The sequence below is a fragment of the Drosophila sulfurigaster genome, chromosome 2R, assembly GCF_023558435.1.
Source record: "Drosophila sulfurigaster albostrigata strain 15112-1811.04 chromosome 2R, ASM2355843v2, whole genome shotgun sequence".
NCBI classification, from domain to species: domain Eukaryota; kingdom Metazoa; phylum Arthropoda; class Insecta; order Diptera; family Drosophilidae; genus Drosophila; species Drosophila sulfurigaster.
The window spans coordinates 9,533,492-9,547,262 of record NC_084882.1 but is presented as its reverse complement, the minus strand read 5'-3'; the positions used below and the strand labels follow the sequence as shown (position 1 = coordinate 9,547,262).

The 13,771-nt window shown below is 33.7% G+C and overlaps 2 protein-coding genes across 2 annotated transcripts; one reads left to right on the top strand and one right to left on the bottom strand.

Annotated features, from left to right (window-relative positions):
• The first annotated feature begins 280 nt into the window (after window positions 1-280).
• LOC133837969 (doublesex- and mab-3-related transcription factor dmd-4) lies at window positions 281-5,650 on the top strand. Its single transcript, XM_062268883.1, has 3 exons — window positions 281-544; window positions 3,375-3,902; window positions 5,438-5,650. Exons 1-3 carry the CDS (start codon window positions 296-298, stop codon window positions 5,594-5,596), a joined length of 936 nt encoding a protein of 311 aa, XP_062124867.1. The 5' UTR covers window positions 281-295; the 3' UTR covers window positions 5,597-5,650.
• A 20-nt stretch (window positions 5,651-5,670) lies between these two features.
• Window positions 5,671-12,385, bottom strand: LOC133837968 (hematopoietically-expressed homeobox protein Hhex). The gene is made up of 2 exons (XM_062268882.1): window positions 10,938-12,385; window positions 5,671-6,164 (listed from the first exon to the last, which is right to left on the bottom strand). Exons 1-2 carry the CDS (start codon window positions 11,455-11,457, stop codon window positions 5,671-5,673), a joined length of 1,014 nt encoding a protein of 337 aa, XP_062124866.1. The 5' UTR covers window positions 11,458-12,385.
• Window positions 12,386-13,771: the final 1,386 nt, after the last annotated feature.

The following is a 13,771-nucleotide window of genomic DNA, read 5'->3' as shown; positions in this document are numbered from 1 at the left end:
TATTCGCGATTGCCTTTTCCCCACCCACATTATAGACACGCCTTCTGGGTGGAGTTTTAACAATTCGCATCCACCAATCGTTGGGCTCCGAACTTGCGTCCTTAATAGCTGACCAATACGCCTGCGTAAGTCAACAAAGCGTCACATTGAATTAAGCTTTGAAACAATTGTCAGAGTCTGGTCAAGTGTTTCGAAAATATAGTTTCTTTTCACTAGGCATTTGAAACGCTACAATTATCTGGCAGTAAAGCGAACGTTACGTTCTTATCAATTATCAGTTTTAATTGCATTTGCAATGGCCAACGATACGTTGGATAGCCAACTTGCCCCCAAGCGCCATCGTTTTTCAACTAACAACAAAATGACAAAGTCCTTGGACAGTCAACAGCCAAAAGCCTCAAATCGTGTTCCAAAATGTGCTCGATGTCGCAATCATGGCATCATTTCCGAATTACGTGGACATAAGAAACTCTGCACCTACAAGAGCTGCAAGTGCGCCAAGTGCGTGCTAATCTTCGAACGTCAACGTATAATGGCAGCCCAGGTAAGCCAAGTCTTAATAATATACTATTACTACTATTAATATAAAATGTCTGGCATCTCCCAAATATATTTTTTTGAATTAATCAAATATGTTTTCTAATTTAAATTGAAGTTCCAATTTCAATTAAAAAAAAAAAAATTACAATTTTCTTTCAAATGTTAGGAATTAAAAACTTATGCTTTAACAAGGCAAAAATTAATGTACATAATGTACATATAAATAAGCATATCAATAAATTAATTGTACTACTTATGGTACACCCATGGAATATTATAACTTTGTGCATTCAGGAAATTTAAAACATACAGAAAAAGGCATCTTCGACCCCATAAATTCTTGATCAATGTCAACAGACGAGACGGCTTTCCGTCGGGTCTTTATTAGTTTAGGTGACAGTCTGGAATATTTTGTAGTCTGTGGTATATTTTGTAACGTAATAGTGAATCGATATACCAAATATAGCCTTCGTTATATTTGTAATATTTTCGGTATATTTAATAAAAATGACGCACTATTTACCTTTTTTACCTTTTATTGAAAACGGATAACAGGTAACTCATAGTCGAGCACACTCGACTGTAGCTTTCAAACTTATTTTGTTTTTAACTAAAATGTTTTCGATTTTCAATTTATACAACTTTATTTTGCAATTTTAACTTTATTGAAACTTGCAGAGTCGCTAAATATTGTATTTAAATTTTTATTTATTATTTTCAATTATTATTTAAGGAAGAACAAAATTGAATTTGTATAAGAAATGCATTTTTTTTTCATTTAACCCTCAAAAATTGGTTTCCCTCTGAAAATTGATACGCTGTAATTATTCACTTAGCTGCCTTCATTGAATTTGGCATGTGAAACTTATACGCATTGAAGAAGCGCATTCTTTGCACGTACATATGATAGGTTATTTTTGTTGGTATTGTCTTTAGATTATCCCCCGCATTGCTCTAATTCGAAAGTCAAATAACCTTTGGCTAACTCAGCAACTCCCTTGACACTTCCCCCGGATCCCTTCGCTGTGTGCCATGTAAGCAAATGAAATTCGAAGTCCTGTCCAGATTTGTGGCCTTTAACTTATTTAATGCCTACGCCAATGATAATGACAACGATGATGATGATGGAAAGTTGTCAAAGCATACGAACAAATCGACCAAAAATATCCGCTTACCAGATGTTTGCACAAGTGTTGCGACGATTCGCATTACAAGCGGAGTGTGGGACGTTCCGTTCAACAGAAACTACCACTTTGCGGCGTGTTCCAAGTTGCGAGTCAATTCGAGATTTCAAATTTCGACAGAAATATTATTTTCAGTTAGAAATTGAGAATTGAATCAAATTAGCATACTATGCATATTAAAGTTAAAAAACAAGTAAGAAAGTTACAGTCGAGTGTGCTCGACTGTGAGATACTACCCATTTTAATAAAGGCAAAATATTGCGGTATCATTTTCAAAATATACCGAAAATACTAAAAAAAATACTAAAAATATACTAAATGGTATGTTTGGTATATCGATATAGTACACCATTCAAAATATACCATAGGCGGCATAATATACCAGATTGTCAGCCAAAGCAACTAAGAGCCCTAGTAAGTAGGCGTTTTTGCCCATACAAAAGTATTTCTTTAATAACTTCCACAATTTTTATCTGATCTCAACTAAATTTTCAGGAATCATAACTACTATAGTAATTATTGTATATATATATAGCTTGTTACGCTTGTTATTCGATTTTTTATTTACGGGGGCGGAAGTGGGCGTGGCAAAACTTGAAACAAACTTGATCTGCGTGCAAACATAACAAATGCTGTCGAAAAAAAATTATAGCTCTATCTCTTATAGTCTCTGAGATCTAGGTGTTCATACGGACAGACGGACAGACGGACATGGCTATATCGTCTCGGCTGTTGACGCTGATCAAGAATATATATACTTTATAGGGTCGGAGATGCCTCCTTCTACCTGTTACATACATTTCCTGCCGGCACAAAGTTATAATACCCTTCTACCTATGGGTAGCGGGTATAAAACTTTATCTTTATTAATTTTGTATATATGTTTTACTTTTTAATTGACTTTTCTATAATATTTGCAATATCTACTATACAGTATAGTAAAATTTATGTTCAAAGATCGTCACATATAATATCTTTATCTGTCAAAATAATTCAATGGCGAAACTTTGTAGATATATAAAAGTATTTAAATAGCAATTCGAATTTTTGCTTGTAGATTTTCACGATGAGTAAAAGTTAAAGTTATATATTAAACTTACATATTGATTGTAATATATATTGATTACTAAACATATGACAGTGATAAATACAAATAAAAAAAAACCTAATATATAACAAACCAGAGTTTACAAAAATTCTTTTCTGTTCTGATTTTATTTGAATATAGTCGGCCAATAAAATATTGTATTTTTTAATATAATTTATTGGATTAATTTGTATATCATTTAGTTCAACTTAAAAGCTGTTTGAAAAATATTTGAAAAAAAACGCCAAAAAGAATGAGTATCTCTAAAATGTATTCCTAAACAACTTAAAAGCTGTTTGAAAAATATTTGGAAAAACGCCAAAAAGAATGAGTATCTCTAAAATGTATTCCTAACGTTTTTGGGAACACGTTCCCTTCGCCTTGTGCTTCTTGATACTCAGAGGAATAGTTGTTTTTCTATTTCACTTCAAATGTGTGTGTAGTTTGTCTGTGTATGTGTAGGACAAAGACAAACAGTGTGGCTGGAAAGTCACCCAACACTTGCCGCATATTAATTTCAATTGGCATTTGCCATTTACCGTTTACCATTTACCATTTACCAGGTTGCCCTGAAGCGTCAGCAGGCGGTGGAGGATGCGATTGCACTGCGTCTGGTGGCCAACAAGACGGGACGCAAGATCGATACTTTGCCGCCGGGCAGCATCTTTGGCCTAACAGTTACTAAGCCCAAGGAGCAGCAGATGCTCCAGGAGGAGGCAAAGAGTCCACAACAAGCGGATGACGAGACAAACGAGGAGCAGCCGCTTCAAGAGCAGCCAGAAAAGGAAACCGAAGTAATTGCCGTAGCTCAAGATCTGAGTGCTCCACGCCGTGAGATTGTCTCGCAGACAGCCATCGATATGCTCTCGCAGCTGTTTCCGCAGCGCAAGCGATCTGTGCTGGAGTTGGTGCTGAAACGCTGCGATCTAGATTTGATACGCGCCATCGAGAACGTTTCGCCGCCGGCTGACCAGACGACCAGCAGAGAGTTGCTGCTGCCCCCGCCTCCGCCGCCGCCACCGTTGCCACAAACCCTCCAGCTGACGATGCCACAACGCAGCAGCGCCTTTCGACCCGTCATTGCCGAGCAGGTGAGCAGATGTCTAATATTTCTCAGAGCGCAATGTGTCAATCAATCATTCAAAAATGTTAACATTTAATATTTAAATACTAAACAGATTTACTTGTATTTTGTTTTTAATTTAAACAAAATATTAGATTTCTAAATCATAACTTAAATTTATTATACCCACTACCCATAGGGAAGAAGGGTATTATAACTTTGTGCCAGCAGGAAATGTATGTAACAGGCATAAGGATGCATTTCCGACCCGATGAAATATATATTCTTGATCAGCGACATCAGCCGAGACGATTTAGCCATGACCTGTCTGTCTGTCTGTCTGTCCGTCCGTCCCTATGAACTCCTAGATCTAAGAGACTGTAAGAGATAGAAGTTGTCGAAGTTGCTGAGTCAGTATACTTGAGTGTAGTTTTCTTACTTAACTGACTTGAATTTATTTGCATATTAATACTGTACGAAACTTTCATTTATATTATGGGTTGAGGTAGGATGTCCAGTTTCACCTGACGAGGCAAACAGCTGTCTATTACTACACAGAGTGCAAATAATTAATCAATCAATAGTCACATCTGAAATATTGATTTTGGTGTCAATAATTTTACTAACTTCAAACGTTTATAATTTATTTTAGCAAGATAAAAATGTAATTTGATTTTGATATTTATTTTATATTTAATGTATTTGTTAAATTATATTTTGATGTGTGTTTAATTATATTTTTGAAATTAAAAACTATGATACTTCAGAGATGTTTGAAGACCCGATTACTTAAGCGAAGCTTTCTTCTATTGCTCTGGTTTTTAAAAATCATGATTTATTTATTGATTTTGTAGTAAGATGATAAAACTACTTTCCAATATTTGAAAAGTATTTCGCAAACTCTACAATAAAAGATGGGCACAAGACTATAGTTGCTTTCCTTTCAATAAACTTACACATACATACATATGTATTCCTAGCTTAACAGCAGCTTCGCTTTAAGTAATTTACACTTAACGGCCACACAAGATACAAAATATTTGTTTGTTGCTTAAACACAATGTATCAAAAAGTATTAAAAACTCAAGAATTCTATTACTTATTTTAACAATCCTTTGCATAATCGTTTCATTATTGTAACCCAGTTTTAGCTTAACAGCCACACTAGATACAAAAATGCACTTAGCAGCATATTTGTTTGTTGATCAAAAATAATGTATCAAAAGTATTAAAAAAGCTCAACAATTCTATTACTTTTTTTAACAATCCTTTGTTTAATCGTTTCATTATTGTAACCCAGTTTTAGCTTAACGGCCACACTAAATACAAAAATGCACTTAGCAGCATATTTGTTTGTTGCTCAAAAACGATGTATCGAAAAGTATTAAAAACTCTCGAGAATTCTTTTGCTTCATTTAAATGGTCTCATTATTGTAACCCAGTTTTATCATAGCTATTAAGTGAGTTATAGCAATATAACAGATTTTGAGATTTGCAAGATGATGAATATTTAATTTTGATGATTTCTTTAATGTTGTATTAATATCTGTGTTTTCTTTACAGTACCCAGAGAAGTCATCGGCTGCAGCAGCTGCGATTTGCGCCTATCCCAAGTGGTTTGTGCCCCTCTCGTTTCCAGTTACCATGGGTCACCTCTCGAATCTGGCGCCTCGTTGCACGCTGCCCAATTGCAATTGCTTGGAGAGCTATCAGTTCCACTAATGAAGTCAGGTCAAAGGTTCTTTGCTCATATAAAATAAATTTATTTAAACTAAACTAACTAAATTAAGTGCTAACTAACTTATGACTGGCTGCTCCGACCGCTCAGCCTCGTCATCCTCATCATCATCCTCGTCATCCTCCGACAAATACATGCGATCCTCATCATCGCTATGCGCCGCTTGTTGCTGTTGTTGTTGCTGCTGCTGCATGTTGCGGCCAGTCTGTATGCTGCCTGCCCCATTGGAGCTGGGCGTGGCTGAGGTATTGCCCCCATTGCCCCCATTGCGTTTGGTTTGATTGGCTCTCCGCCATTTGGCGCGTCGATTCTGAAACCATGTCTTCACCTGACGATCGGTTAACTTTAGCTGCAGCGCCAGATGGCGACGCTCCTCCGGCGACAGATACTTTGAGCTGGAGAAACGATTCTCGAGATTTTTCGTCTGTTGCGATGTGAACCGAATTTGGCCTCCTTTGCGCTTCACCCCAAAGTTTGACATGTAGAAACTGGCCGCCGGATAAGCTGCATTGCAGTAAAGTGCCGCAGCAGCTGTTGCTGGGTTGCTGAAACCTGCCAAAAAAATAAGGAGAATCATTTATTTAGAGGAGTTGTAACAGAAAATAGAATGCATGTATCCATGTGTCCTGAATTTCACTAAATTTCTATTGTATTTTTAATAAACACTAATACTAAACAATTCAAGATACTTAAAGATTCATTTATTTTTGGGAAACGTACAAACGCATAATTCTACTTACATATGTAATTATGATATATATACTTGTATAAAGAATTATTATTATAAACTAAAAGTAAAACTTTAACGCAGTCTATCTGATTATGTTTAACTTCATCTTAAAGTTTTTATTCCACAATTAAATTTTCTTAAAAGATGGAAATGATTAACGTACCATATATACATAATTCTTATTCATTCAGTTAATAATAAAAATTACTTTATTATATTTTATAATATGTTATAATATTGTTTTTGTATTTTTATTATTATTATATTTTTCTATATAATTGGACAACTGAAAGTTTCTCATAATTTAAAGTTGAAGGTTTTTCAATAGTGTAATTTATTTTTAATTGTATTGTATTCATAAAATATATGCTTGTATAAAGATTTATGATTATAAACAAGAAGTACAACTTTTACTCAGTCTATGTAATTATGTTTAACTTCATCTTAAAGTTGTTATTCCACAATTAAATTTTCATCAAACAAAAAAATGATTGGCGTAACTTATGGAATTCTTATTCATTCAATTCATGATAAAAATTACTTTATTATTTTTATATTATTATTATTATATTATTTCTTATAGCATTATTTATGTATAATAGGACAACCTAAAGTTCCTAATAATTGAAAGATTTTGCAAATTCGTTTTGAATAATTGAATTGGATTTGGTTACTTTCTTAACTAAAACTAAACACCCCAAGCTTGTGCATCACAATAAGGACTTTATTTATTTTTAGCAGTAATTTATTGACAAGATACCTCAAATAGTGTACTATTATAGAAATACTCCCACCCAACGTTATCACAATATTATCGCAAATATATTACACTACTCATTGCATAGATAACTTCCCGAAAAAAACTCTTCAGCACAAAAATCAAAACACAGCAAGGCTAAAGCTCTGAGGCGCACTTCTGATTGGTCGCTTTGTTAGCGCCTTCCTCTTCGTTCGCGTGCACAGAGACCCATCTTTGTATTGCTATCTCATCTGCGCACAGTTGGTATGCATATCAAGGCAAAGTGAACGCCCATTGGTATCGCCATTGCGTAAAACATTGCTGCCTACGATGGACTCTGGGTTGTTGTGGGCTTTGGGTTGTGGGTTTGTCTGCTCAGAGAGTTGGCAAACGGCAATCGAGGTGGAATCAATTGGCACGAAATTGTTATCAGTTATAGCTGGTCAACAAGTAATTCGATTGTAGTATAGGCCCGCAGTTAATAAAAAAAACGAATCGAGAGAGTGTCGAGTGGATCGCGTGATAAGGTTCGTAGTGCGAAACTCGGCAACGGAAATTCGCACTTAGTGGGACAATTCAAATTACGCTGATTTGTCATTATACAAAACAGAAAACAATACAAATTGGAATGTCCCAACTGGAGTGTAGTTAACATCGAAATACCCTGTGCAATAATAAAATATACATATAAGTAAATATTATCTACTCATTGTTTATTGATTTACATATGCTTTTTTATCAGCAAATATTTCATCATGATGATCTTTTCAGTATATATAAATATAATATTAAAAATGCTCTTAAATATAAAATACCGAAAATATACTAAATTGAAATTGAATTGAAAAATGCTCTTAAATATAAAATACCGAAAATATAGTAATTGAAAAACAGTATACAATGTAACATAGTTCCTGTGAACGAGGACTTTAAAGAGAGAAACTATAGAAATGATATTAAGAATATCTTCTTCATTCACAACAATTCTAAAATCTAATAATTGTTGCGCTTAAAAAAAAACAAACTTTTCGATTTATAGAGGAATGCGCTGAAATAAGTGTTCATTCTGGACGCGACTGACATCAGTTCTGGAGTCCGAAGTATGAAATAATCATCGCAATCAAGTATATCAAATACTTATAAATAAATAGCTTACTGCTATTCGAATTCGTATCATAAAAATTAATAGCGCTTGCGATTTAATGTCATAATTTAAATTGTACAAATACAATTATTAGCGGTTATTTTTATTAAGTGGCGTATTGTGCGATAAGCCCCTCAAAACTTCCCCTTCCAAGTTTTACCCCTCCCTTTCCACTTTTAAAGTTTGACTTTATTTATTTATTTTTGTTTCTTACACTTGAGAACAATTTGGTGTTAATCGTTCAAATATTGAATGAAGACGCAACGACACCTGAACCCAGTGCTACCCACCATCGAAGAAACCGAGGAACGTTCCTATGCTCGACATCGGACGAGCTTATCTCAATCTAAATCGAATGGCAATTGTCGCCGGAAGATGATGGACAGCGCCTATTAATCGCCACTAATAGCATTTTTCGTTTAGATAAGCCTAAAAATACAATCGAAGATCGCTAAACGAAGTTGACATGCTCTAAAGTAAGCTAGTTAAAGTAATAGGTATATATATTTTTTTTATATTTGTGTATTTTTTAATATAACTAGATTTTATCTCTAATTAAAAACAGTACCTTTGTTAATGAATATATCTTCTTAAAAGTATTTTAGTTTAGCAAATAAATAAATAAAATTTAATTTTCTCATCCAGGATATTCTTTAATAGAATACAGTTTAATAAACAATTTGAAATAGATGGTGTGTTTGTAAGTATTCAAATCAGGTAAAGGTAAATTTATTTTGCTAGGATACACCTTCAAATATAACTAGATGTTATATAAGATTAAAAACAAGATCTTTTTATGAATGTATCTTCTTGAAAGTATTTTCTTTTAGCAAATAAATAAATAAAGTTTAATATTCCAACCCAGTATATTCTTTAATATAGTGCTGTTTAATTTTAATATAGTAGTGTTTAATTTGAAATAGATGATATACTTGTGAGTTTTAGAATTAGGTAAAGGTAGATTTATTTTCGATGTCGCAGACCTCACAACCAATTCACTATACCTTCAAGTCGCGGACTCTGCGTGGGCTCTCACCTCAATTTCAAATATTTGTCATTTTGATAAGGCCCTGAAAATAATGCGTGTGTTATGTGAGAACGACAGTGACTCGGGGTGTTTTTGGGTTTTCTGGGATCAAAGTGTTGCTTAAGCTTTGTGTGCAGGGCCTAATCTACAGTGCACTGGAAAGTGCAGGGGGTATGAGATCAGAGAAAGAGGGGAGATTTCAAGTGGCATTGGCGCCAACACTTGACTTTGACAAACATCACATCATGCACATTAATCACGCTGAGAATCTTTTTCTTCAGTGATACTATAATTCTGGAATTAACATTTTTTGGATGTCATATTTGAATATTGATATCTATGCTGAAGCCCGGACAACAAGGTCGCTTTTTAGATAGTCAAATTTGATTTTCGATTTACATAGCTTAAGAAAGAAATGTCAAGTTCATTGGCTTCTGTGGAAAAATTATTCCCTTTTTACATAATATGCACAACAATGAAAGTTATTGATCCAAGAAACAATAATAAATAAACTAAATGATAACTGAGAAAATTTGTCTGTAGTGTATCTTTCATTATTTCCATTGGTTCTGTTAAAAACCGAAATGGATGAAAATGGAAATAGTAAATATTGAATTTAGAATATAGAAAGAAATAAAGTTTATGTATATATTTATGTACATAAAAGTAATTTCACATTTTTATAAAGAAATTCTACACTTATGTCATTATATTATCTTAGGGATTTTCATTTTATCTTCATTTAAACTCTGTTAATGAAGACTGAAACGCCTCCATACGATAAATAATTCGTAATTTCAATATAGCATGAAAAAATGAGAAATAAAATATTTTGAGACACGATGAATCGACAGCTATAAAGAAAACCTTTAGCTATTGTAAAATTAATGTTATATTCTCATAAATGCTTTTATAAAGTCTCAGATTTTAATGTAATTTTCCATTCGAACCTCTATTATAAAATGAATAATATGTCCTTATACTATCTTATAGCTTTTATACAATATCTGATTTAAATTTCATTTTTATTTCGACACAAGTATTATGTGTTATTGTTGTACTGATTTTTACTATCAAAATGTGAATCTTTTGTTGAAATTAGAGTTTGGACTTTTACCTTGCGAGTTCAGTACTTAATTATTAATGATTGTATTTATATCGCTCGTTCATTATGTGTGACACATATCCGCTATTTCGTAACTATGCATGATCGAATGATACTTTTAGTTGACAGCATAATTATTCTCATTAAAGCATAAACTTTGATACTAGAAGGAAGAGATATTACCACTTGGATGTATTTCGAATGATTGTGCAAAATTGAAAGTCAAATTATGAAATGAATCAGCAAAATTACTTAATTAAATAGGACTATATAGAATTGATTATTTCAAAGTAATGATTGTGAGTAAAGGATTTTATCAAATGGTATTCAATAAAGCTCACATTTATAAAGAAAAAATTTATATTTTTGAATAACTTTATGGTTTTTCAATGATTCATCTATTGATCTATATAATTTAAGGTATTTCATCATAAAATGTGAGTTAATTTATAATCACTTTTTAAGAATAGGAAGAATAACTAAAACTTAAAGTTGAAATTGTGAATATTTTTCAATATAATATTTTATTTTTGTTCTAATTCTTCTTTTAAAAAAATGATATAGTAAGTATTTGTCTTACCTTCACAATCGATGAACGGACTGTACTGATCACAATATGCAGATGGCTGCGCAGCCGCCGCAGCTGCCACAGCAGCAGCTTGGAAGTGTGGCATGAAGAGCGAAGAATTCTTCTGCAGATTCAGCATTTGCTGATAAAATAACGAGGCGGGATCTGAGTAGATTGGATTGAAGCGCAGCGTGGTGGGTGACAGCAAAGTTCCCGAGCTGGGCTCCAGATTCTTGAGAGCATATTGTGCGGCCATCGCCTCGCGGGATAAATCATAGATGGATGGCGAGGCGGATGAGGAGGCGGCAAAGGCCGTAGAGGCTGTGCCCAGGGATGGAGAAGAGCTGCTCATGACAGGACTCGACTGCGACTGTGACTGTGTTTGTCTCTTGGGATCGGATTGAACTTGCGATTTGTGGTCCAATATGTTGTCAATGGAGAATGAAGATTTGTTGGCTTTAATCGTGTTGTTGTTATCCATATTGGTGGCGGATTGATCACGCGGCGATCCCAAGACGGTGCCGGGCAACATTCGTTACGCTAATGTGCTCTAAAGAACTTCGGAGTGAAGTGACGACGCGACTTCGACGGGCGCAGACGGTGAACTAATTGCTGGTTCGACGCAGGGCTCAATAAATTGTACTAAATCTGATTTCACAGAATATAATAGATTGTACATATACATATACTCGTAATGTTGTGCTAATGGGTAAGATATCTATATTAACAATAATATAGCGGCTGTATGTAGATACGAGTGTACATAGATAATGAATGAGCTACTATCATCGATAAGGTCTTCACACCGCTACCAACCACTCGTCTCCCCTCCCCTCCCCTCTACTCCCCTCCCTTCTCCTGCCTCTCACCTGCCACTCGAGGCGCTCTACAAATTTCCAATTCCAATTCCCAAAATTTCAATTCGTATTCGTATTTGATATAGACAAGCAGCCGGCACTCGGGGGAATCTTTGGTCGTCGTCGCTCGTCGCTCGTCGCTCGTCGGTCGTCGGTTGACGTTGTAGACTGCAACCCAATCGCCGATCCACCAGTCATATAAATCAAAACACTCCGGGCTTATTAAACACATTGCTAACAGCTACCCGGACGGCACTCCATAACATACAACCTCCAGTGGGTACGACGAGCATAGCTTCGGAGCGCCATCTCGCTCCCACAGCGTCGGTACTTTTGATCGAGTAATTGTTAATCACCCGCTTATCGGTATCGCTCGGACGTCGTTCTTGTCGTCGTTTGAGTTGTCGCCTTTGTTGGCTCTCATCCTCTCCTCGTTTTCAATACCCTATGCGAGTACACCAAGTGTGGAATGCATCTAAGGAGGCGTGGCATAGTAGATTGCAAGCAATCAAACTGAAACACAGAAGCTCGTCTGTTCATCAACTTAAATGTAGTAAAATGTCGCTACTTGCGTAGTCATTCCTCACTTAAAAAAATGGTGCATTTATCTGCAATACGTAATATTTGTGTTTATATGTAATAAATCGTTTGAGTGATTTTTAGAAAATCAATCATTCCATTAAAATACTGTTGTTCCATTCATTATTATTCATTATTTTCTTACTAGCCAAAGAATCTGTTGAATCAGAAGTAATATAATAATATAAAAAATGCGATTAACTGCAATCATACTATACCTTTAAAAGGCGAATTATTGATTATTTTCATATTAGAATCTCATGAATCAGAAGTAATGCAATAATATAAAAATGTGATTAACCGCAATGTACTTAAGTTATGTACAAATTTGAAATATACGGCTATGGGCAATGCATTTAAATTAAATATTTATGAAAATTCTCTATAAACAGGACAAACTAGTGTTGTGCGAATAATTGACTATTCTTACAAAAACAAAAAGTGAAAAATAATTGGAAATGTGCGCTTATCTGCAATACATTTAAATTAGATAAAGTGGAGTGAACTAACAATATTCTCCCATTTGGATATAATTTTAGGCAATTATCTTTGATTTAAATATACACTGCCGCTCATGATCTCAGTAGTAGAAATTTATCTATAATTTCTAAACCAGTTTTCCGATTTACATTATTTTTTTTTCTTTAATTCTTAAATCATATTAATATTAAAATCTGAAGAAGTTTTTTTCAAAAACATATTATTTATAACAAAAACATTATTATTTATTAAATATTTGAGTTCATGCATATCCTATTTATTATGACCAATATACAAAACTTGCTAAATAGGACTACTAATTAATTCGTTTATTCTTGTAGAAAATGTTAGTTGAAATATTTTAAATTTGAATTTCCAAGCCTTATATCTTTATAATTTGTTAAATATCTCTATAAATTGAAGATTTTATAGATTGTATCCTTTAGGTTATATATGAAGTATATTTTTTTTCCACAAATAAATTTAATGGTTTAAATGAAAGAAATAGCCAAATCAGCAAAAATTTGAGTATTGAAAAAATTCAAAATTGGCCAACGTTTTCAAAATAAAAAAATTATAAAAATCGGTAGTCTTGAATATTGAAAAAATTTAAAAATGAATTAATTTTAAAAATTAAAAAAAATTTCAAAATCGGCAAAATTTTAAATATTGAAAAAAAGTAAAAATCGGTATAAATTTACAAATATAGTAATCATTACCCTAAACTATGGATAGAAATATATACAAACTGACTTTAAAACCAATTAACTTTTTTAAAAAAGTTTTGGGAGACTGGTTTCAAGTTTAAGTAATTATTAACCTAAACAATGGATGGAAATATATACAAACTTACTTAAAAACCAAAAGAACTTTATTAAAACACCTTTCAGAGTATCTGCTGGTCGATCGACTATATTTCACCTCTCTACT

Excerpts from the sequence above, each read along its gene's own strand:
- LOC133837968 (XM_062268882.1), bottom strand. The coding sequence starts at position 11,457 with ATGTTGCCCGGCACCGTCTTGGGATCGCCGCGTGATCAATCCGCCACC. Across the intron at positions 6,165-10,937 it reads TCCGTTCATCGATTGTGAAG|GTTTCAGCAACCCAGCAACA; the intron begins GTAAGACAAATA and ends TTTTTTTGGCAG.
- LOC133837969 (XM_062268883.1), top strand. The coding sequence starts at position 296 with ATGGCCAACGATACGTTGGATAGCCAACTTGCCCCCAAGCGCCATCGT. Across the intron at positions 545-3,374 it reads AACGTATAATGGCAGCCCAG|GTTGCCCTGAAGCGTCAGCA; the intron begins GTAAGCCAAGTC and ends ACCATTTACCAG. Across the intron at positions 3,903-5,437 it reads GACCCGTCATTGCCGAGCAG|TACCCAGAGAAGTCATCGGC; the intron begins GTGAGCAGATGT and ends TTTTCTTTACAG.